Raw genomic sequence first — 26,015 nt, forward strand, 5'->3', positions numbered from 1 at the left:
AGACAATGCTTCAAATCGTGCACTTCATTGAAACTCCACATGCAAGACTCTCCCCCAGTCAGCAAGGCTCTCTCCCAGTCACTGGAATGATCCAAGTGTGACCTCGGAACCTGGATGATGGGCATTGTCTGTTCCAGCGTGTGCCACAATCTGCAGTTGGTTGCACCATGTTCTCGTGGTGGCTGCTAGAGTAGCTTCCTCAGTATGTTGAATGAGACCCCCAGGCATATATACTGAGTGAATGTGGTGCTCCTTCCTGTCCCTTGCTATTATTTCCCTAAGGGGTACAATTATTTGTTGTATGTTTGAACTGCTGATGGTTAATAGACACTATCTTTTTGCTTTTGCTTCCTGTTGAGACAGGACACAGCAGGTTTCCAAACAGGTGAAGTGAGTCCCATTGGCTCAATAGTTTCAGTATCAGTGAAATGACAACATTTCAGACTTGCTGATTAGGGCAGTTGGTATAACACCCTGAGTCCTTCTTGGTCCCTGTCTGTCCTGCACAGGATGCTAGATCTACCATCGACACGCCACTTGCAGTTAGGTGGATGAGTAATGTAAGAGCCCACAGAGAAGGCAAGATCCACAGGACAGGATAATACTTGAGGTACCTTTGGTACCCACTGTACACAACACTCAAGAGCTCTCCCAACACACCGATTAACAGCAGCTGCCCATCATTTGACATTAGTCATGGTGACTTCCAACTGCTTATGAACAGCAACTAACTCATCCCATTTTCGAGGACAGGATTCACAATGGTTCTGTATTGTGGTTGGTGCAGTGTTATACAGGACAGTGAACAGATAACTTTAAAAATCCTGCTAATTATATTGGTAGTGTGTTGACATAAAACTATTACTTATTTCTTTTAAGGACCGAAGCAATTAGTACACAAAGAAGATTTCTATTAAGGCAACAGAAAGACCTGCAGTAAAAATTACCAATTTGCTAAAACTATTTGATGTTAATAGTCATTAACAAACTCAAAAACACAAATGTAGATAAGATACACTCAACATGAAAGGGAAAACTAAATGGAACGCACTATACTAGTTATAACGTGCTACAGTAACCAAATCACAAATGGTGATTTACTATGAAATAGCTTGTGCACATGAAAATTGCAACTTTCAAAAATTCTCAGTTGTATGTTTATTCATGCTGATATACATCTAATTTCCACATGAGCTATTCTGTTATAGCAACTGTGTATCACAAACACTAATTTGCTAGCAAAGAAGTTATCCACAACACTCATTTCTTACAAAACCTCTTAAAAATATGCTTTTGTAAGCATCCAAAAATTTTCTTAAATAGACTTATTTCTCAAGTAATTAGATTATGAAATTAGAGAATGTTTGTTTTTGAACAAAGATAGGCCTGCTGTTGTCAAAAATTTCTAAAAAAGCGCAATTTAAGTTTAGGCTTAAAATTGACAATAATAGTGTGGGTAAATGTCCAAAATTTCACAATCTTCCACAATGCACGTGAGTATTGACAAGAGCAGTGAAAGATTATGGAGAAATGAAGCAAACATTAAAATTTTAGAATCCTGAATTTCAGATTCGCACATGAGCCTGGCACACACCGTCTCACACAATGGAGGAATGAAAAGTCAGCTTTTATTTGAGGGTTGTTCAATAAAGACTGTTCATATATCAATGTATGTAAGAAGTCATACAGACTTTTGTCTCCCCCCCCCCCCCCCCCACCACCACCACCACCACCACCATCACCACCACCACCAATGCATTGCACTTCTCCCACCTTCTTTGCCTTTCCTGGAAGATGTGCAAGAACCTATTCCTTGGCATCCTTTTCAGGATCATGTCTTATGCTTTCGTTGTCTTGGTCTCATTGTCAAACTAATACCTCATAAGATAACTGTAAGGCAGATGGGATACTGTAGAGATGTGTTTTTGTGTCAAGAACTCGATAACAGCATTAGCAACATGTGGGCTAGCGTTGTTGTGATGAAGCTTCTATTGTCCAGTGATGTTACTTCATTTTTTGTGGATGTGGTCCTCTACCAATTGCTTCAGGACATTCTTATAGTAATTTGCAGTGATTGTAGTATGTCATGGAACTGTGTGAGCGTACACCATGCCCTAGTGTTCAGAAAAAGTGATGACCCTGGTCTTATTGGCAGACTTCTGCCTTTTGTGGTGGTGTTTGACCATGCTACACCCATTCTGTGCTGCTCTACTTCAACTCCAGGTCATAACAATACACCCATGTTTCATCAGTAGTGATGACGATTTGCTAACAAGACTCACCTTCATCCTCAATACATTGTTTCCAATAGATTGCTCTACGCTACTACAGAAGTCTGGTTTATGGTTCAGCGGCACCCTCAGCGTTGCGTTTAGTCAACCCGGTGCACCACTGTGGCGTTCGCCTGGCAACAGGAGCTTCTAGGACAAGTCCGGTGACCAACATCCTTGTGGAGGCCAGAGTCCCTCCATTGCAGATTAGGTGTGCACAACTGCTGGCCAGTTACGTTGTACACATGTGTAATTCTGTTGCACATCCAAATCACCATCTCCTTTTCCCACCCACAGCGGTTCATCTCCCGCATCAGTGGCCCAGGTCAGGACTTCCAATTGTAGTTCGTATCTGATCCCTTCTTTCCAAACTGGAGTCCTTGCTTTTACCACCTATACTTGAGGTCCATACATGAACACTTCCATGGTGTACACCTAGGCCGCAGCTTCGCCTGGACCTTTCACATGGCCCTAACGACTCAGTTAACCCTGCGGCTCGCCATTGCCACTTCCTCTCGATTCTTGGCATGTACCGAGGCCATGAAGTGGTTTACACTGATGGCTTGATGGCTGATGCTCACGTCGGCTTCATGTATGTCCATGGAGGACATATTGGACAGCATTCCTTGCCCGATGGCTGCGTTGTTTTCATGACTGAGCTGGTGGCTATATCTCATGCTCTTGGGCACACTCGTTCATGCCCTGGGCAGTCGTTACTTCTGTGTAGTGACTCCTTGAGCAACCTACAAGCTATCGACCAGTGCTACCCTTGTCATCCTTTGGTAGCGACCGTCCAGGAGTCCATCTATGCCCTGGAATGGTCCAGTCGTTCAGTGGTGTTTGTCTGGACCCCAGGTCACATCGGAATCCGAGGCAATGAATTTGCCGACAGGCTGGCCAAACAGGCTACACAGAAACCACTTATGGAGATCAGCTTCTCTGCAATTGACCTCCGTTCAGTACTATGCTGCAAGGTTTTGCAGCTTTGGGATCAAAATGCCATAACCTCAGCACGCACAACAAACTGCTTACCATTAAGGATACTATGAATGTGTGGCAGTCCTCCATGTGGGCCTCTCGCGGGGACTCTGTGGTTTTCTGGCGGCTTCACATTGGTCACGCTTGGGTGCACATGGCTACCTCCTGCGCTGTGACGACCCACCTCAGTCTCAGTGCAGCGTCCGGCTAACAGTGGCCCGTATCTTGGTAAGCTGTGCTTGTTTGGCTGCCCTGATGGACTCTTCAGTTACCGGACTCATTGTCATTAATTTTAGGTGACAACGCCTCATTGGCTAATTTACTTTAATGTTTTTTTATGTGACAGTGGGTTTTATCATTCTATATAAGTTTTAGCACGTCCTTTGTCCCTTTGTGTTTTCCACTCTAATGCTTTTAGGGCGGATGGTTTAATATGTCGCAGAGTGGCTGGCGTTTCCATTTTATTCTCTTGGTCGGCCAGCCAGGGTCATCTGCTCTCTTGTTTTTACCATTTCTACCTGTTGCTTACTTCTCTCTTGTCATTTTCTTTTCCTGTTTTGTCCATAGTCGTTCTTCTTCCTTTCTCCTGTTGTTGTGGTGTACGTCTCCTTTCTTTTATCCTTTCCCCTGTGTAATTGTTCTGCCAGGAACAAGGGACCAATGACCTCGCAGTTTAATCCCTACCGCTCATTTGTGAATATTTCAGTGTATCAAATTCTTTTCTACAGGAAGGCCACATTTTTTGGCCTTGTTTAATATCAGACACAGTTATCCTTTTTAGTAGGTCAGCTGTTTCTATGTTGATTGAGAGCAAACTTTTTCGTACAGTACGGTTATGTTGTAACCGTTCCGGTCATGGTGTTGCTGAAAATGAAAGTGCAGCGGGACCAAACGGGAGCGGCCTGTGAACAAACAAAATGAATGGGGAAGGACAGACACAAACAACGACTGACTACCAAGCAAGACCTAACGAACAACAACACGCAAATAGCAACAGGGTCACAAGTGAAACCTCACGAATCCACAACGTCCACTCATACAAGGAAACAAAGTTATGTAAACACACTGTCTGTAGGCAAGTTGTCGATAGACTAACGCAAATATCAGGCTGCCTGCTAAGCGAGAGGCAGGCACTTAAATACATGATAGAGTATGTCGCTATTGGCCGCTGGGACCATGTGCTCCACCATGGCGCCCTCACATTATACGCTGGCCAGGAGCGTGTGCGCAGCCACGGCTTACGGCGCAACGGCTGGAGACACCTCTAATGGTAACCAAGGTCCATGCCATCTGGCACAGATTCGAAACCTGCGGCGCTCGGTACCAAATTCCTCCTCCCTGAAACTTGCATATAGGGGCAGAAACGTCCCAGACAGTGCCGAGGCAGTTGGCAGATGGGAGAAGACCCAGGCTTGTCAACTGCCAGCAGCAGGGAGTAAGGGACGTCAGAGGTGTCCTTGACGGCCGCCCCAGAGGCCAGGTCGGTGGAGGGAGCCGCCGATCCACCTGGGGGAGGGGAGGCAGCAACCGGGGACAGTGGCGGGGACTCGAGGACCACGTCTGTACCCAAAGAAGGTAGCAGAGGAGGAGGCGGCGGCGGCGGCGGCGGCGGGAGTCCCACAGGGGCATGTGGGCAGAGTTAGTTATGATGGCAGTGCTCCAACTCTTTTAATATCTACACCTACATCACATGCCGCCCATGGGCTATGATGACCATGACGGGTGTCCAACCCACCTTGCTCCCGTACATGTGGGGCCACACAGCCGTGCCGGGTGCGGAATGCTGAGAGGGCCAGGAGTGAGGGTGGGAGGGGGACAGCATCAGCAAATGGAGCAGTGTCCGCAGCTGTCGTCCATGAGGAGCTCCGCCAGACTGCAGCCATCAATTGTTTGGTGCGATAGGTGCTCAGAAACAGGGTGAGGGCCGATGTGGTTGGAGATGTGTCGACCACCTTCGTCAACTGTGTGGACAAGCCTCTCTGCCGTGCTATTTGAGGAAGGGTGGAAAGCTGGGCTACTGATACGTTTGATACCGTTTCCCTCACTGAACTCGTGGAAGGAGGATGCTGTCAATTAGGGGCCATTATTGGAGACCAATGTGTGAGGCAGGCCCTATATGGTGAGAACCTTGGCCAGGGCAGTGAGTGTGGCATCCGTGGTGGTGGACGCCATGTGGACAACATATGGGTGTTTGGAGTAGGTAGCAACATCATTTTAACCGAAACAGGATCTTTATTCATTTTTGCCCTTGTGTACATGTATCTATATTCCTGAAGATGTGGCTCTAACACCATGAAACTACTTTGATCAGAAGTGAAGATTTATCATATAGCTGAAGCGATCTTATAGTCACGGTTTTGAAATTTGGTGCTGCAGGAGAATGCTGAAGGTGAGACGAGTGGATCGGATAACTAAAGACAAGGGTATCAGTTTATTGGACAAATTTTGAGGCCTCAAGGAATAGTTAATTTGGTAAGGAAGGACAGTTTACAAGAGTTGGCAGTCAGTGTGAAAGCAAAGGACCTCCTGTTGGTGAAACACAGGATCGGGGCCTGCTGGGAGACGTGACAAAGCATCCGCGTTAGCATGGTGGGCGGTGGGCTTATACCAGATGGTGTAAACATAATTTTGTAAAAATAACCCCCAGCAGTGGAGACGTTGAACTGTCTGCTCTGGAAGGTGAGAGTGGGATCTGAAAAGCGTAACTAAGGGTTTATGGTCCATCAGGAGGGTGAACTTTGCCCCAAAGAGATAGGTGTTAAATTTTTGGACGGCGAACTTCCTATTGAAAAAAAAAAAAAAAAAACTTGTCCAGCCGACAGCGTAAATCTACAGATTTCAGAGTGTGAAATAAGGTGCTGAGGTTTTACAAATGTTTCTGGCGAGAACACCTAGTGACCAAGATATCATCCAGATAATTCACGCAGGCAGCGATAGGCTGTGTAAGCTGCTCCAGGAACTGCTTGGAAATGGCCGGCACCAAAGAGACACCAAATGGAAGGCACTTGTACTTGTACAATTCGAGAGGCGTATTGATAACCTAGATGTTCTAGGAATTGGCATACAAGGGTACCTGGTAGTATGCCTCAGCCAGGTCGATATTGGAAAAGTACTCTCCCCTGGCAAGCTTGGTGAGAAGATTTCCTGTCGGGGAATGGGGTAAGTATCTATGAGGGACTGAGCATTGGCACTAGCGCCAGAGTCCCCACAAAGGCGAAGGGACCCACTGGGTTTCTGTATGACCACCAGTGGTGTTACCCAGGCACTGTATGTCACATGCTCCAGAACGCCAGCGGCCTGGAACCGATCAAGTTTCTGCTTGACTGCAGGCCATAAGGCCACCGGAAGGGGTCGGGCCCAGAGAAAGCGAGGCTGCGCATCCGTCCAAAGTATGATGTGCTCCTGAAAATTGGAAGCACATCTGAAATCCTTTGCAAACGACGACGCAAAAGCGGAGCACAGATTGTCCAAGTCCTAAAAAGGAACAGCTGTGGAAATGACCCTAACTTCATCAGAAATTGAAAAGCCAAACAGCTGAAACACATCCAGGTCAAAAATATTCGAAGTCGATGGATGGTCGACAACAAATAGGGTAAGGAGCTGGACAACGAACTGCCCATGAAGGGGAATGGAACCATCTCTGTACGCGACCAAATGCTGAGAGGGAGGTGACAACGCAGGAGAGCCCATATTAATCTGGGAGACGGTGGCTCCAGTGTTGACCTGAAAACTGACATCCTCAGTGAAAAGGCAGAGCATGTGGAAAAGCTTCGACACTGATGGGTCATCTTATGGGACTACCGATTGCAGAGCATGGAGGTATCTTGAGGCCGAGGAGGGGCTGTACTGGAGCAAGTCGAGCAACTACGACAAACCAATCAGATGTGGCCCTCCTTGTTACACAGTGTGCATGTTTTCCAGCGGTGGGGACAGTCAGCTCGAGAATGTGCAGTAAAGCACTGTGGGTAGATGGAAAGGGTCATGCGACTGGTTACGAGGGGCAACCGGAGGCGCCAATGCCATACAGACGTCGGACAAAGAGGAGTCCCAACGGTGCTGGCCTGTGTTGGCAGGGTCACACCGACATCGCGAGGGTGGAACCCGCCGAGGCACATCGATCGCCGCCACTTGCGGCAGTGTCACAAGGTGCTCATTAGCTGCCTGAGCAATTTCAAAGGAGTGTGCAATGCGTAGAATATCTTCCAAGAAGGGGTTATAAAGTTTCAATGCCTCACTGCGGACCTCAGAATTGGGAACTAGCTGAACCACCACATCCCGGATCAGGAAATCCGTATACGAAGTCTTACACTGCTGATTGGTGCCTGTAAAATCGCACCAACGGCTGAGACCCTGCAAGTCCGTGACCCGTGGACTATATGACTGACCAGGCTGTTTATGGTACTGGTGGAACTCCAGCAAAGAGGCGACCACATGGTAGCATTGCGAATAATAGTTCGTCAGTAAAAGGCATATCTCCTGGAAAGACAGAGCCACAAGATCGGACAACAGTGACAACACTAGGCGCAGTATGAAACAAGGTTTTTTTCTTCAAAGATAGAAATTTGGCACACCCTGAAACTGCTGCAGGAGGCAGATACCCCTGGTCCCCCACACTTCCGGCCCTGTCTTCCAGTTCCATTCTCATTAGGAACTCAGGAATAATGACTGTAGAAATTTTAGAAATGACAACATTTAACATTTTCGTCCTGGAATATTAGTAAATGTATTTGTTACTTATGGTTTCAGCTGTTTTGTCACTCTCAAGTATATCCCATCCTCACCGCAAAAATGTTGTAACTGTGACCGGAATGGTCGCGGCGTTGCTGAGAGCGAAAGCTTGGCGGGACCAAACGGGAGTGGCCCGCAAACAAACAAAACGAATGGGGAAGGATGGACACAAACAACGATTGACGACAGAGCAAGACCTAACAAACAACAACACGCAAATAGCAACAGGGTCACAAGCAAAACCTCACAAATCCACAACGTCCACTTGTACACGGAAACAAAGTAATGTAAACACGCCGTCTGTATGCGAGATGTTGATAGGGTAATGCAAATACCAGACTGTCTGTGGAGCGAGAGGCAGGCACTTAAATGGTTGATAGATTGTCGCTATTGGCTGCTGGGACCACGTGCTCCACCATGGCGCTCTCACATTATACGCGGGCCAGGAGAGCGTGCGCAGCCACACCTTACGGTGTGATGGCTGGAGAGACCTCTAGTGGTAATCGAGGTCCATGCCGTCTGGTGCGGATTCGAAATCCACAGTGCTCGGCACCAGAGGTTTTTCTTACCAAACAAGTTGCAGCATGATCTTTGCAGAAATTCAAATCTTTGCAGGGGTAAAGCTACATGGTGGAAGCATAGTTGAGCATTTTCAGTAGAATGTAATTTTCAGTAGAATGTAAACCACTCCGTTCTTCTAAGGAAAGTTCCTTTACAGCTTTTATCCTTTTAAGGCGCTGTACATTGTGAAATGGCATGGAAAATCAGTATTTTCAAAACTGTATACATTAACTTGATCTTGTTTTTCCATTTTAGCAATGATGTGATATGCTTCAGGCACTAGAATCAAATTGTCAAGTCCTAAATAAAGAAAAGAAATAAAATTAATGAGCATTCAACTTCACAAAAATTATGTAGCAGTCTCCAGTACAGTTAAATGGTTAAATTTTCCAATGAACCTGTTACAAACAGGTTTAAAATCACCAAACAAACAGCAAGCAAAATGAATATTTAAACAGTGCAGACATAATCAACAAAATTTCAAATGTATGGCATAATTTTTGCACCTTACCCAAAGAGACACTAATAGAATGAAACGTGCTCTGTTGAATAGTGTTAATGAATGTAATGTAGTAGGTGTCCAGTTTGAGACACATGATGTAAAGCCAAACGGCTGAATGCCAACCGCTGGTTGATTGGGTTTACGAATGATGAGCGTTGTTATAATTATTAGTGAAATCCATAGATTCAGAATACAAGAGTGGAAATAAACGAATAACAGGTAAGAAAGATCACATATTACCTACTCGGTGTACCGAAGAAAATGAAATTTTGACAGAAAATTTTTGGCCAGATCGCTATACTAGTAAGGGCCAGTTGCACAGTCCCCAGCTTGCAGCCACTTTAAGTTCTATTCTTTAAGAAGTGCAGAAAACGCGTTGTACGAACATGTAACAACGCCTAACCGGAGAATAATCGCGGGATAACTAAACCGGTGATTCTAGCAGAGTTAGTGAAGTTAACCTGTAATAAGCTTTGACATTGGCAGGAATAGTTACAGAATTGGTGATAACAAGACTGTTTTTTACAACGAGGAAGGAGAAAAAACCGGGACATCACACAAATTATGGAACAATATGATGATTCCAAGTTTGTATAAAAATTTCATACTACTACTTTTTTATCTCATGCTTGAGAAACTGGAGCGTATGAATAAAGTGTGAAACTATTGCCTAACGTAAAGCTTTTTGCTTGTAGTAGGCCTAATAGGCATTTGACATTTCAATTGTTGCAGTATTAGAAAGGCTTAGTTTGTTTTATCTAGCAGACAGTGACAAAATAGACATTATCAGATTGGGAAACCACACCAGTCTTGGGCGCTATTTGTATTAACCGCTTTTGCAGTATTAGACAGCGACATTTCGATTTTTCTATCGACCTGCCAGCGCTTTCGTTCGGTAAGTCACCTCATCTTTGTTTTTTTTATATATATATATAAAAAAAAAAAAAAGAGGGACCACTGTCCTGAATATAGTTTGATGGCATCCATTACTAAATATACACGTTTCAGTTCCACAGAGCGAAGTACAGAGACGTGCGATAGAAGAAAACTGTGCGCTACAAAATGAATATATTTTTTAAAATTCGTTTTTTTTTTTTTTTTTTTTTTTTTTTTTTTTTTTTTTTTTTTTTTTTTAAAAAGTCCTATCTCAAACGCTCGAGGGAATGGCGGGGTATTGCCCCGGTTCGGATATATCATAGACCCAGGGCTGATGCGCAGAGCAGTCTGAATTATAGTGGGGAAGTGGGTAGTCTCCACGTGACCTGTGTTTACATTTAGTGATTTTGCTGTTTTCTCTTCATCTACTGCTCTCATGTCAAATGAAAACAAAACAGATTTCTGTAGCCGGGAGCTATCGAGTGAATTAAAATACATTCACATAATTATGGAAGGCTGAAATGTGTTGTTAGTTGCAGATTTTATTTTATTTCCACATTCCTGACAGTCAAGCATTAATTGTCTTGCAGAACAATGAAGTTATTTTTGTCGGTTTGTTAAAGAAATTTTATTTTATTAATCTTTTCCGCTGCAGCAGACAATATATTTGAAACGAAATGTTTAATTCCACACACTGTTCGCTGCATTTCAAGTGCACATTTTCAACTTCTAGCACATATGGAATTATGCCATAATAAACAACCAAACATCAGATAACACAGTATTGGTACTCCAAGAGAATTTACATCCCGCAAAACCACGCTGATAAGCTTAATATCAGGTCATGGCCTACTTCACTGGGAATCTGGACGTATGAATGTGCACTTTAAATGTGCACATTTTAGTATGGGTCACGAAATTCCGATGCTCTTGGAGTATCCTCTGATGTCTTGTTTCTTTTATGACATAATGTAAGATCTTTTAATGTTTTACACGTACGAACATAAGGGCTCCCTACAGCATCGTAGTTGAGCAAGCACAGTGATGCCTGTCATCTGGAGCTCTCTGGCAACTGCAGAAACTAACATATTTTTAACAGGTCACAGGAAAATATTCCGAATAGTGGTTTGAAAAGCATTGCCATCAAAGCAAATTTCCTTTTAAGCAAGTTGAACTATGTGTGAGAATGTACGATGAATTTCTTAAATCACAGAGCGTTTGACTCTCATTTAAAAATCAACTCTTTGATGACGAGCCATTTAGATGAATTTCGAGCCCAGAAGATCAGACATTTATGTCGTTATTAAAAATTTTACTGGCACATTTGTGTGATACATCGTAAATTGTAATACGCGCATAAAAGACCGACATTACATGTGAAAGCTTAGCTTCTCTTGCAGCTTATTAATCTTACAGACCAATATTATATGTGAAAGCTTTGTGTTTCGTGTAGCTACACTATGTATATTAATTTTAAACAGTTAACTTTTTTTCTGTTTGTGTGACTGGCTTACAAAAGCCATCACAATCTTGATTTCAATGCTCGGAAAGTAACATGTGGTGTTTGATGGAATTCAAATTTATACTTTCGTAATACATGTTGCTGCACATCAAAGATCTTTCCGAAATGTGTTTTTTTTTTTTCCCCCTGTGTTTAGTTTTCTAAAGCACTGGGAAATTCTACACCCATGTATAAAACCATAATCATTCAAAGGACTGATAAGTTATACAGTTCTGAGAGAAAATACACTGTCAGTTAACAGGGAAAAAGTATGTTTTCACCTGGGAGAAAGTGTATTTTTAACCAGGAAATCTGGGAGAAATCCGGGAATTTTTTTTCCTTGTCCACGTATACACCCTGACTCTACTTCCATCATTTATGTGTAGAGCATAAAATGTTGTACCAGTACACTCAGAAGCAAGAGTCTAGCTCTTTTATATTAGGAACAGTGGAATGCCAAACTCGAAGATTTCTTCGCGACTTTTCGGTCTTGGTAAAAACGGTCTTCACAGAAGTGGCTCTAGCACCTCAATAAAGCTACAGGTGAGCGTGAAACTTAAGTTCATGTAGGGCCCCGAGGTACATACTGTACAAATTTAATCAAAACTGAAGATGGTCGAGCTGGGAGCATCTTCTGAACCGACACACTTGACATGGAATGACCCTATATGCTATGCCTTCCTACAAATTGATGCACTATCTCCTGTTGGTATGTGATGTTGCATCAGCGGGGTTGTTTGTAACCTCCTGTTGGCACAGAATAAATCACTATACCTCAACAACAAGTTCTCCATAGCCATTCTATCAGTGCCCTTCAAATGATCTACTTTCCCATGTAACACTTCCTTATCGACGTTTGCTTGTGGCTTTCCTCTAAGCTTGACCTGTCGAAGTCCTCATCTTCCAAGACTTCAAAAGTGGCTATTGTTGCACCCTTTAACACAGTCACCTCCCCTCTGCCAGAGTTATCCATACTAACTGGAATCATCTGTTCCTCATTAATGTTACTCACTTGCACTAACCTCCTGCAGTTAAAACAATGTGAACTATCGAACTCTTCCTTGCTTAGGAGCGGTTCAACCACCTATGTTTCCCTTAGCAAATCGGTATCCACTGAAGCCCACACTATCTTTCCCGTACCTGCTGTTATTTTATCCTGCTGATCAATCTTTGTTGAAAACATAAACCTCCATGATAGGTGAACCTTGCACCATTGTGTCCGTTGGAACTGTTTTCCCCAGTTGAAACAAAGTCCCACTGAGTTCCACTGTGTGTTGCTGAAGATCATTCTTAGTGTGATGTTTGTCGAGAAACTCTAGCCCAAGAATCACTGAATAATGTTTGCCTATGCATGGCGACACCTCCGTGCATTCGCTGAAAACTGCAGTACTGCCATACCCAATGATTCCACATTATTATTGCCAGCCTCACATTGTGTATACCATGGTGGTCCAGACTGATAACGGACACATTCACACCTGTGTCCACCAAAATTTTGTTTCCTGACACACTCTAAGCCCACTAAGCTACATTCTGTCTGTGCACTAACTTGTGCTGTGTTGAGGTCTATTGGGACAGCCTTTTGACAGTTGAAGCGGTTCCATTTGTCTTGAATAGCTGCTTGCCTTGCTCCTACCTCTACACTCAAATGTCAGGTGACCCTCTATGCCACACACATACTACTCTGGTTGCCTACACTGCTTCCTTACAAGCCCCTCCCAACCATATCTATAACACTTGACTTTAAAAGTGAATATGTGATGGTCCACTCTCTGCTTTTTGGCCATATCTGTCTTCTTTATAAGTGTTGCAATCCTAAAAGTTTACTCCAAGTCCTCTAGATTCCCCATCTGTACCCTCCATGACATTTCAGTGGGTATGCCACACAAAAAAACACCCACAGCTCTATTTTCTGCCTCCTGTAACAGTACTCTGTTAGCTTCTGCATTCTAGATCTGTACATATATCTTTGCATTTAACTTACGAATTCTATCTGAGAACACTTCCACAGACTCATTACGCTGCATCAACAATATACTCGATTTCTCATGAAAACATCACGCATTGGTTTCTTCTTTTTGTATCGTTGGCACAAACACGCGACCGACTTCTGGAATGTATGTGCTTTGCTCAGTGTCTCATGGTAGAGAAAATACACTTTGGCGTCCCCTGCCAAATGCATATTAGCAACATATAGGGTTACTTCATTTGACCACCCATTTGCATCCTTAATGAGAATTGTCCTGTCCTCCGTTGCCTTGTCTGAGAAGGGATTAATCAGTGCAACTGCTGCTGGGTCATACGGCACAGAAGGCATTCTCAGTCCAGACTTATTGTCCTGAGACTCCAATTGTGACTGATAATGACTCTCCTTATGAGCCTTGAACAGTTCTGGTTTCATTTCAAACTTTTCTGAGTTGCGTATGAGGGACACTACTTTTAATTTTAAAGACACAATGAGGTTCTTGGGCTGCATATTTGACTGTAGACTTACATGGTTGCCACATATTAAGGGCCTGGAAAAATGGTCCCTTAAGGCACTAAGTATTTTAAAATGTCTTAAACACAGTACACGGGGGAGCAGACAGGATTTGTCTGCTCTGGTTTTACAGAGCCTTTGTGTGCTCTTGGCTAGCTTATGGTGCATGGTGTATGGGTCTGTGAGACCCTCTTATTTAAAAATGTAGGACATGGTGCACCATGAAGAGATTCAGTAGGCCACTGGGGTGTTCAGAACTAGTCCCATACTGAGCCTCTGTGCAGAGGCTGCTGAACCACCACTTCACATCAGGCGACAGCTACTTGCAATGAGGCTCTATGGGACTTGCGCAAAAGATTGTCTTTTAGAGATGGGTGTGGCCAGTCTTAATGTTTTACATCTAGCTTGGAGCAGATTTCCATGTTGGCTTCTCCAGAGGCACAGATTTATTTTAGACTTGACCAATTTTAAGAAAGATAGTACACCAGATTTACATTTAAGTCTATGTTTTGTAACATTTTAGATATGCTTCATGGTTTCACAGTAGTTTACACTGATAGTCTAAACAAGGGAATTCTCATGGCTGGTCCATAGTGTTCCTTAAACATGTCACCAGGTTTCACCTTCGTGATGAGTATACTGTTTTCTCAGCAGAGCTTTTCGCAATCCTGAAGGTACTGGAGCAGATGCATCATATTCAGTGCAAGCTGTTTCTCATCTGCTCTGATCCCCTTTTGTGCGTTACAATTTCCACAGATCCTGTACCCAACGGAGAAGTTGGCCCGGCTGATTTATGACTGACTATACTTGCTTGAGTGGCAGGCAAAGCAGGTGTCATTCTGATAGGTGCCAGGGCATGTAGGGATATGGGGAAATGAACTGACTGGTCGGACTGCCAAGGAGGCCTGCAGAGGACAGGATATGGTGCACTGTCTCCTGCAGAGCACTAAATAGGAAGTTCATGCAGTTGTGAGATGAGGAATGGCCGGCAGTAATAGACAATAAGCTGCAGTTGGTAAAGTCAACTCTCTGGCCATGGCATTCGTACTGCTGGTTGCTGAGGTGGGATGAAGTGACCCTCACACATCTTCACATTGGTCACTGCCCTTGTACATGTGACTTTTTACTATGGCGCGAGGATCCTCCGTTTAGTGATGCTTGTGGCGTGCAAATCTCCGTACGCCATATTTCAACAGAGTGCATTTTATATACCATGATGCAAGGGCAGAAGCAAATATCAGAGGGGATCTGCCCTCTATTTTAGCTAATAATGAGACAAGTGTGATTCAAGCTTTAAAGTTTTATGATATGTCTGGACTCTGGCCTAAGTTTTTATGTTGGAGGTTTCAGTTCGTTGCAGAGTGGCTGTCTCATCCTCATTATACTTGCTGTCACCCAGCCAAGTCCATCTGCTATATTGTTTGAACTCATTCTACCACTTTCTTCCCGTTTAGTTGACGTTTTAATATTGACATGATACTTCATTTCGTGCTTCCATGTGGATATACACATAGTTTTCCACATTTTGTTACTTTTCATTTCTGTGCTGTTTTATACTCCCATTTTGCCTCTCACTGTTTTTGAGCGGGCACCGGAGACTGGATGTCGTGTGCCCATACCAACACATCTATGCATCCATGTATCGTAGATTGTTTACCTTATCAAGGCAGTTCAGTCATGTTTTGGGATGGATTCATGTAGGGCTGCAGGACACCCATTGTGCCAGTAGATGGGAGGATGAGTGGTGCGAAGTATCGGGCCAACATGCTTACAGAGTGGGATTCATGCTGATGGATGGCAATGCATGCCCTCATCATAACACTCTAGTGAACCTAGGGCAAGGAATTCTGCCTTATGCAAGACACCTTTTCAGTTTCATTTTACCCAGACAAGTTTCAGCACTTTTGTGCTATCTTCAGTGGGTTATTTTATTAACATTTTGAGAAACTTTTGATATAGATATTTACAATTGTGAATTAATAATTGTTGTAAAATATTTGCAGTTGTAACTGAAAAGGTGTCTTTACAGACATAAGAAGCACTGCAACACCACAAGATGATTACTCTTGTGAACCTCTAATCACATGAACCTCTTCCTGTTGGAACACAGGATCAGATGGATGGACTGGTCTTCATATTTTCCAAAGCACAGGCCATGCTAAAACGAGTGGTTTGCAATCTTCCTGTCCCTCCAGAGACCTTACAAGGCCTCATAGAGGCCACTGTGGAGGAATGGGACATATGCCACAGGTTTATCTTGACAATTTGGCAAGGATTATGACTAAAGGCATTCAAAAGTGTCACCAATTATGAGGAAGGTCAATTGGTTCATAAACGATGTGTTATGTCAGATGACAGTGAGAATAAACTGTAGTGTATGCAGTTGAATATTTTGTGAGGCTCCGTTTTTGTTTTTAGTTTGTGTTTATCAGGTGCAAATGTGTTTATCGTCTTTGTTTTTGTTTTCTTATAACTGTAACTGACAGAACAAAATCAGTATTGTTTCTTGTTATGTACATTATAACAGTAAATCTGTATGCAACATTTATTTTGACCATTATATTAACGATCACATTTATTTTCTTCCAAAATGCATTTTGAGGAGGAGGAGGAGGAGATTAGGGCAGTATGGGGAAGGAAATTGGCCGTGCCCTTTCGAAGGAACCATCCCGGTATGTGCCTGAAGAGACATAGGGAAATCACGGAAAACCTAAATCAGGATGGCCGGACACGGGACTGAACCATTATCCTCCCACATCCAGTGTGCTAACCACTGCGCCACCTCGCTCAGTACATTTTGAGACCTTACACCCTCATCTTGAAGTTGATCAATGGGCTATGTGTACATTTCTTTTCTGTGGTGTAGCCAGTTGTCTACAATGCTTCAGTCTGAAGATATTCCAATAACAAGCACAATCTCCTCACTGTATACAGACATTTGTGTTGGTGAATATCATGAACATCATACATAGACACAAATCAAAAACAGTCCACAGATGATGCATGTCTCTGGGGGCTAAGCTAGTGGACTTCCTTGATCAGTCAGTCACTCATTAAAAGTGTCTCACAAGAGTTGTAGAAAATACAGTAGTGTCCTGTTATGCAACAACCAGACCCATTTGTTTCCTGCAAGTGTAATATTTTCTAGTACCGGGGGACAATTTTCCATGCAGAAATTTTTTGTAAACAGCACTTGTTAATTTGGTAGAAAAGTATATGGCACATACTGTATGTCACCCACAGTCACTACCTACATATTGATACAAAAACGATCCTGATACCTTGCTTCCATAATCACTCTAAGATTTGCAACTGTCCACACAAGATTAGATTATTGTGGTAATTTATTAACCCACTCTGTGTTTGAATCCCACCTCATCTGTAAAGAACAGAGAACCTGTAAACTGTGGATCTACAGTGCTCTTTGATTCCATTTGCAGAACTCTAATCCAGTGTAGAGTCTTATGGCTTCAGGACATCCATATGCTATAATCGGTATGAATACAGAATTCTGCTGTGGAGCAGAACTCTTAACATGAAGGATATTGGTATTGTCGCAAAGATTATACATAGACCTGTATTAATTTCATGCGGCATAACATTTTTAAGAAATATAGTGATTCTTCTACAGATTGTATGGTTGCACCATTCACAGTTTACTTGTTGCAGAAATAAAGAATGGGAATAACTGGAACAGCTGTTTAAAATATAGTTTTGTATTGCCCATTGCTTACATCTGACACATTTCGTTTTAATTATACATTTTTTCCATAGGTAATATTGGAACAAAAACAGCAACATCCATAGTCTATGAAATTGCAGCCAAGCAGAAGTTATCTCTCACTTTTGAAGTGGAAAGTCAAACAGGTCCAGCACATATGCCTACATTTGTGACGAGATGTGTATTGGGGGACAAAATCTCAAGAGGACAAGCCAACAGTAAAAAGGTAAGCTTTTATTTTCCCTCCTCTCACTTACCAATGTCCCGGGGATTCTTTGAAGAGTTTACTCCCTTGTATAAAACAGCCTCTGACTTCAGATTACTTTAAAAATTAGTTAATGTTTTAATATTTGTTGTTAAGCATGTAATACAGAAAAAAATTAGAAAAGGTTTGAAACTACATAAAAATTTGTTGGAAGTTTCTGGCTAATTGATGCTCCATTTTAAGCAAAACCTTATTTTTCATGCATCTCAAATGTTTATGGTGCCATAACCCTGTATTGTACAGTTATATAATTTTGCAGGTATAATAAGTGTTATATGTGGATACTATCTCCAGAACGTGTTGTGAATAGTATTACTGGTAAAGCAGTAATAAATTAAAACATCATGCCTGCTGTGGCAATTCTTTACGGCATAATAGTGAAAATGTGGCAAGTAATAACCTTGTTTCCTTTCATTATTTTATGGGTGAGTGTCATTAGCAAGAACAAGTTTTGTAAAGGTTTAAAATTGTGTGTAAAGTTTGTTGTAAGTCACTTACTGCTGTTACTTTCAAACACAGAATGAATATAAGCTGGTTATTTGGGTGTGGTGAGCTATACTGCCTCAAGACATCTGCAGTTTCTAACTGTAATACTAGTCTAATTATGACAAAGCCTGTAACATAAGATTGTACCTCTTAGTGAGTAGATTACGCCAGCATTTTAGATCTTAAAATTTGGTCAGTAGTTATTCAAAACATTGAAAATAAAAGTTGTCTTTTCTGCGGAAGCTGTTACATAGGCAGTCTCTACTAGGATCATGAACAATGAACCGTGCGTGATAACTGTTTGATAATATAGATTGACAATTAACTGAAGACAACACAGTGTGGATGGTAATGTGGGACATGTTCAGTTAATTTATTGCCCTATGTTTGACATTAAACTGTAAAATTCTTATAAAATTTGTAAAATCTTTGTTTGCGGGTAATACCCCCTTAGTGACAAAAGTGCATGTTATGTTTAGTAATAGTAGCAACTTATTGTAAGCTCTTGTGTTGTATTCTGAAAAATATTGTCACTGGAAGTAACATGTGAAAAATGTGCAGTGTGTATGAAGACTCCGTTGTCTCCCCCCCCCCCCCCCCCCCCCCTCCTGACCGTATATCCCATTGAATTGAATTTTGTAACTTACAGAAATGTAATATTAAACCTTTTCACAGTATCATATAAGTATTACACAATATATGAAGGATACAAACTCTTTTAATTCAACAAATGTTTCATCGTTTGAGGTAAAGCAGTAAACTATACTCGTGAATTATTTTTTACCTTATCATAAAATTTACATGTGCTTATTAAAAGAAGCATTCTTGCTAAACAATGCTGTAATAGCTTCCCCAAGAGATGTTACAACTGTTGATACTACACAATATCAATCAAAAATTAGTAAATGACAATTATCTTCAGAACATTCTTTGTGTTAACAGCTCAAATATACTTAATCCTTTTTCCATGATTTGTGAGAAAAAGAGAGTTGAACAGTATTGATGAAAATTGTCACAGTGTAAGGACACAGTTCGTATTTGAAAACAGTTGTTTACTAATAATCAGTAGCTTCTGCCACATAGCATCCACAGTGCTTAAAGTCAAACTAGCTGTTTATTTGAGTGACTACATCGGTTTCACTTAAGTGAATAAATACTACATCTACATCTACATTTATACTCCGCAAGCCACCACGTGGTGTGTGGCAGAGGGCACTTTACGTGCCACTGTCATTACCTCCCTTTCCTGTTCCAGTCGCATATGGTTCGTGGGAAGAACGGCTGCCGGAAAGCCTCCGTGCGCGCTCGAATCTCTCTAATTTTACATTCGTGATCTCCTTGGGATGTATAAGTAGGGGGAAGCAATATATTCGATACCTCATCCAGAAATGCACCCTCTCGAAACCTGGACAGCAAGCTACACCGCGATGCAGTGTGCCTCTCTCGCAGAGTCTGCCACTTGAGTTTGCTAAACGTCTCTGTAACGCTATCACGCTTACCAAATAACCCTGTGACGAAACGCACCGCTCTTCTTTGGGATCCTCTGTATCTCCTCTTTCAACCCGACCTGGTACGGATCCCACACTGATGAGCATTACTCAAGTATAGGTCGAACGAGTGTTTTGTAAACCACCTCCTTTGTTGATGGACTACATTTTCTAAGGACTCTCCAAATGAATCTCAACCTGGCACCCGCCTTATCAACAATTAATTTTATATGCTCATTACACTTCAAAGCGTTCCGTACGCATACTCCAAGATATTTTACAGAAATAACTGCTACCAGTGTTGGTTCCGCTATCATATAATCATACAATAAAGGATCCTTCTTTCTATGAATTCACAATACATTACATTTGTATATATTAAGGGTCAGTTGCCACTCGCTGCACCAAGTGCCTATCTACTGCAGATCTTCCTGCATTTTGCTGCAATTTTCTGATGCTGCAACTTCTCTGTATACTACAGCATCATCCGCGAAAAGCCACATGGAACTTCCGACACTATCTACTAGGTCATTTACGTATATTGTGAAAAGCAATGGTCCCATAACACTCCCTTGTAGCACACCAGAGGTTACTTTAACGTCTGTAAACGTCTCTCCTTTGAGAACAACATGCTTTGTTCTGTTCGCTAAAAACTCTTCAATCCAGCAACACAGCTGGTCTGATATTCCGTAGGCTCTTGCTTTGTTTATCAGGCGACAGTGCGGAACTGTATCGAACACCTCCCAGAAGTCAAGGAAAATGGCATCTACCTGGAAGCCTGTACCTAATATTTTCTGGGTCTCATGAACAAATAAAGCGAGTTGGGTATCACATGATCGCTGTTTCCAGAATACATGTTGATTCGTACAGAGTAGATTCTGGGTTTGAGTAGATTCTGGGTGTCCAGAAATGACATGATACATGAACAAAAAAACGTGTTCTAAAATTCTACAACAGATCGATGTCAGAGATATAGGCCTATAGTTTTGCGCATCTGCTTGATGACCCTCCTTGAAAACTGGAACTGCATGTGCTCTTTTCCAACCATTTGGAAACTTCCGTTCCTCTAGAGACTTGCGGTACACGGCAGTTAGAAGGGGGGCAAGTTCTTTCGCGTACTCTGTGTAGAATCGAATTGGTATCCTGTCAGGTCCAGTGGACTTTCCTCTGTTTAGTGATTTCAGTTGCTTTTCTATTCCCTGGACACTTATTTCAATGTCAGCCATTTTTTCGTTCATGCGAGGATTTAGAGAAGGAACTGCAGTGCGGTCTTCCTCTGTGAAACAGCTTTGGAAAAAGGTGTTTAGTATTTCAGCTTTACGCTTGTCATTCTGTTTCAATGCCATTATCATCCCAGAGTGTCTGGATATGCTGTTTTGATCCACTTACTGATTTAACGTAAGACCAGAACTTCCTAGGATTTTCTGCCAAGTAGACACACAGAATTTTACTTTTGAATTCACTGAACGTTTCATGCATAGCCATCCTTACACTAACTTTGACATCGTTAAGCTTCTGTTTGTCTGAGAGGTTTTGGCTGCATTTAAATTTGCAGTGAAGCTCTCTTTGCTTTTGTAGTTGATTCCTAACTTTGTTGTTGAACCACATCTACATCTACATCCATACTAGAGTAGTAATGTAAGAGATGTGATCAAGCATTCCCTGTGTCTGAAATAGGGAAGCATGTTTAATATTTTGTGACAGTTTGTGCTAAATTTTAATGCTTTTTGTAGTAGTGGGAAACATTATTTGGAATTTTTTGGAGTCCCAAACAAATAGAGACAAATATTCAGTGCTAGTTTATTAATTGCAGCTTGTTTTGTAAATGTAACACAAGCATCATTCCAAAAAGTGAAACTTACAGTATTTATTTCACTGTTCTCCTGTTGTTATGGTAGTTCTTTATTTTGGTAACTAATATCATAATTGTCATACAGGGTTAACAAAATACTGCTCAGAGATATGGCAGCACCATCTTGATATTGGATGAAGGTCAAGGATCCCATCTCTCCTGATGGTGTGGACCTTTGTGACGATGGGGCACTGACATTGTCGAGGTGCCTCAGGGTTGGCCATAGATGTCGGTGTCCTTGGTGGCTGTGTCCGTGTCCCAGTAGCAGTAGTCCCAAGGTCATGCAGAGCCCAACAGTGGTGTTGCAGCTGGTCCGGATGTGGCCACGAACTCTGAGGCTGCACCTGGCAGTATCTGTTCAGAGTGTATCTGAAAGTAGAAAAAAACAGAAGAAATTGTGTCCTGGGAGACTGAACCTTGTTGCAGACACTGGTAGTGGAGGCACATCCTGGCACAGACCAGCATTGGAGTTTGAAATTTCATGAGGGAGCAATCAAAAAGTCATAAATGCCCTGCCAGTGGCCCTCACAGGTTCTGGTGAGTGGCGGCAGGAACCCAGTGAGATACCATTGGTCCTAGCAGTTGACCGTGTTGAGATCAGACTGAGGAGTCTCGAACGCTTGACCAAGCAGATGACGCAGGGCACGGACTGTCAGATGATGTGCTTTGTCTTGTAGATTCTTCTCTCTCAAAATAATGCAAGACCATGTGATGCATACACGTTATTGAGAAGGATACACTAAATCTGTCAGAATAAGACGCTTGTCCCAATCCATAAGATCAATGATGCCACTTTTGGGGAAAGGTGGAGCAGTACAGATCAGACCTCAAAGGACTCTGGGTGAAGTAGTGTCCCCACAGTGTGTCAGGGTCACAGTCTGGCTGACCCAGCTTGACCATAAGAGAGAGACAGTCACAGATTGCCTTGGTCTCTTTACTGTCAGCAGCTGTGGCAAGTCTAGCCAGTGATATGGTTGCCACTGTAGAAACATCGACAAAGGCCCATGCCGAACACAAAAAATAATGGTGACAGTGATCACCACAGGGAATGATTTAAACACCTAAAGTGTGTGACCCCACAGGTTGATGTGAAATAAGTCTGATATGGTAGGTAACAGTCAGGCACATCCACAGTTTGTTCGCAGTATCAATAATTGATCACTGCCAGCGGCACAGACTACAGGGCATGTCCAAAATCGCACACTCACAACAGCAAAGTCTTGACACGTTCAGTAATGACCGATGATTCTGATGGCTATTCTTGAGGCATCCATGCCTATTAAATACTGGGTTATCTGTGAGAATCAGATCCGAAGCATACTCAGACTATTATTTTGTGAGGGTCCCTGTAGCTCAGTGTCAGTGTAGGAGTGTATGCAGAGGGGTGTCCCTCCTAGCACTTGCAGCATGATGAGGCCCTCATCTGGGTTCCCTTCATACACTGACACACTAAACTCTCTTCTAACCTTCTTTTGAGTTCAAGCATTCCCTCACCTCTTGTTTGTGGATGTGGAAGAAGTGCCTTTCCCTGTGAACTCAACCAAGAGGGTTTGTAAAAAACTGTTTCAGGCTGTTTATAATCATACTCATTGAATCTGCTTCTATTTTATTCTTCTACAACTAGTACTCTGGTATGGAAAATGTTCTCTCCCATCACCATCAACTGAGTGTTCTGTGGTCGAGGGGATTGAAGACAGTGTGACGTTCCATAATGGAAAATCTAGCTATGTAAACTGACAGTTGCTTTGAGAAATACATCAGTAACTGATATTCGCAAACAAAATTCTATGTTTAATATAGCAGTGTTCTGCAGCACGAGACAGTACACGCAAGTGTCCTTTGCAAGAATTTAATGAATTCCTTAAATAATTTGTACATATTATGTGTGCTATACAATTTGGCATCTGAGATCTTCATACTATTTAGTTCCCAGAGCATCACCAGCAACTTTATATGTGTGATATTTCAGTGGAAATATAAATGACTTGTGTGTAGTTGAATAACATCAAGATGCAGTGGCAGAGCAGGGAAGAGAATCTTTGCCTCAGCAATGGTCTCATTTTGAAAATTTAATCAGTAATTTTTTCTGAGCTGGAAAACAATGAAGTCAAAAATAGAGCTATGCCATTGTAGTTACACATTTTTCCTTTTATACATCCTTGATAAAACCAAGTAAGTGGTAATTGGAAGGAACTAGATGTGGGGTATTGGCCAAATATTGCCAAATTTTTGTCAGATTGTCTACTGTGGAATAAATGACAAGCGGTTTTGTATTAAAAATTCAGAAACCATGTTGGTTCTCCCCAGAAAATTTTTCTGTATGCATTCTGCAATAGATGATAATTATATTATGTAAGAAATTCCCACGTGTTAAACGATCCAGACACTGTTTGCTGTTGAATGGCAGATTTCAGATTACCTAACAGGTCAACACAAAAATTTCATCTCCTGCTCTGACAATGTTGAGCATCAGTGGACAGACTTCAGAAGTATCATACAACACATTTCAGACAAGTATGTGCTGAGCAAAATTGTGAGGAACAGAAAAAAACCTGTTAGAAAGCTGCTATGATAGCAGAGAGAGCTTCACTGCAAATTTAAATGTAGCCAAAGCTTCGCAAGTATAAAAGAACTAAATGAAACCAAAAGTAACATAACGAGGGCTTTGTGTGAAATTTTCAACAAATTTGAAAGCAAAATTCTGTCTACTGGCATAACAGCAAACACTAGAAACTTTTTTTTCCTTATTTAAATCAGTAACTGGGTCAAAGCCATCTGTCCAGACACTCTGTGTTCATAATGGGATTGAAACGGAGGATGACACAGGAAAGAACGAAGTTCAAAATGTTTTTTTCCAACACTGTTTCACAGAAGCAGATCCCAGTGTAGTTCCGCCTCTAAATTGTCTCATGAATGACAGATATGGAAATAAGTGACCAAGAGAAAGAAAAGCAATTGAAATGCCTCAACAGATGAAAGACCTGACCTGTTGGAATCCCATTTCAATTCTACACAGGGTATGCAAAAGAATGTGCCCCCTTCTAGCAGCAGCATACCAAAAGTATCTCCAGTAGCAAACCATTCCTAGTGGTCTTAAAAAAGCACAGTCATTCTCTTTTTAAAGAAGACTCGTTGAACAGGTGCACAAAACTATATGCCTCTATCCTTGACTTTGGTCAATCATATAATGTTGGAACACATTTTATGTTCAGGTATTAATGATATTTCTGAAGACTGTAAATCTCCTTTGTAGGAAACAACATTGGTTCCAAAAACAATGATCATGTGAAACCCAGGTCACTGTGTTTGTCCGTAAGGCCAAGAAAGCAATAGATACAGGCACCCAGGTAGATGCCATGTTCCGTAACTACCATAAGGCATGTGACACAGTCCCACACTGCTCTCTAATGAATTAAATATGGAGTACAGAATATGGGACTGCTGTTGTGAGCAGATTGAAGAATTTCTAGCAACCATAACACAGCATGCCATTCTAAACAAAGAGAAGTCCTGAGAAGTAAAAGTAACTTTGGACATGCCCCAAGGGAGTGATACAGGACCATTACTTTTCACAATATATGTAAATGACCTGCTAGATAACTTTGCAAGTTCCATTAGACTTTTCTCAGATGGTGTTGTTGTATACAGGGAAGCTGCAGCACTAAAAATTTGTAGAGGAATAAAGGAGGATGTGCTGAGGATTGACAGTTGGTGCAGGGATGGCAATTGACTATCAGCATAAACAGATGTAATGTATTACAAATACAGAGACAGAAAGACCCTACTGTATGATTACAAAATTGCAGAACAATCATTGGAAGCAGTCAGTTCCATTAGATATCTAGGTGTATGTGTATAGATTGATTTGAAGAGGAACAACCACATAAAATTCATCACGGGTAAAGCAGATGCAACACAGAGACTCATTGGAAGAATCCTCATGAAATGTAGTCCATCAAAGTAACTTATAACACACTTGTTCGACTAATACTTGAATATTGCTTATCAGTATGTGTTCCATTCCAGATAGGATTGATAGAGGAAATAGATAAGGTCCGAAGAAGAGCAGTCTTTTTCATTGCAGTTTCATTTATGAAGCACAAAAATATCTGGGATATGTTCTGCCAAATCCAGTGGCAAACACAGTAAGAGAAATACTCTGCATCATGGCGTGGTCTATTGTTCAAGTTCCAAGAGTGTCCATTCCTAGAAGAGTCGACTAATATATTGCTTCTTCCTACATACGAGGGGGGACCCAAAAATAACCGGAATTTCTTTGTAGAAAGCATATACTTTATTGTTTTCAAAT

At 42.0% G+C, this 26,015-nt stretch overlaps 1 protein-coding gene across 6 annotated transcripts in view; it reads left to right on the forward strand.

Annotated features, from left to right (window-relative positions):
* The window catches only part of LOC124782590 (maternal effect protein staufen-like), a 200,716-nt gene that overhangs the window by 122,239 nt on the left and 52,462 nt on the right, over positions 1-26,015 (forward strand). For all 6 annotated transcript variants that reach the window (XM_047253953.1, XM_047253955.1, XM_047253957.1 and 3 more), the window contains one exon: positions 17,670-17,842. In XM_047253953.1, the coding sequence (XP_047109909.1) occupies positions 17,670-17,842 (173 nt within the window). The remainder of the gene's footprint in view (positions 1-17,669; positions 17,843-26,015) is intronic.

The sequence above is a fragment of the Schistocerca piceifrons genome, chromosome 1 (assembly GCF_021461385.2).
Source record: "Schistocerca piceifrons isolate TAMUIC-IGC-003096 chromosome 1, iqSchPice1.1, whole genome shotgun sequence".
NCBI lineage: Eukaryota > Metazoa > Arthropoda > Insecta > Orthoptera > Acrididae > Schistocerca > Schistocerca piceifrons.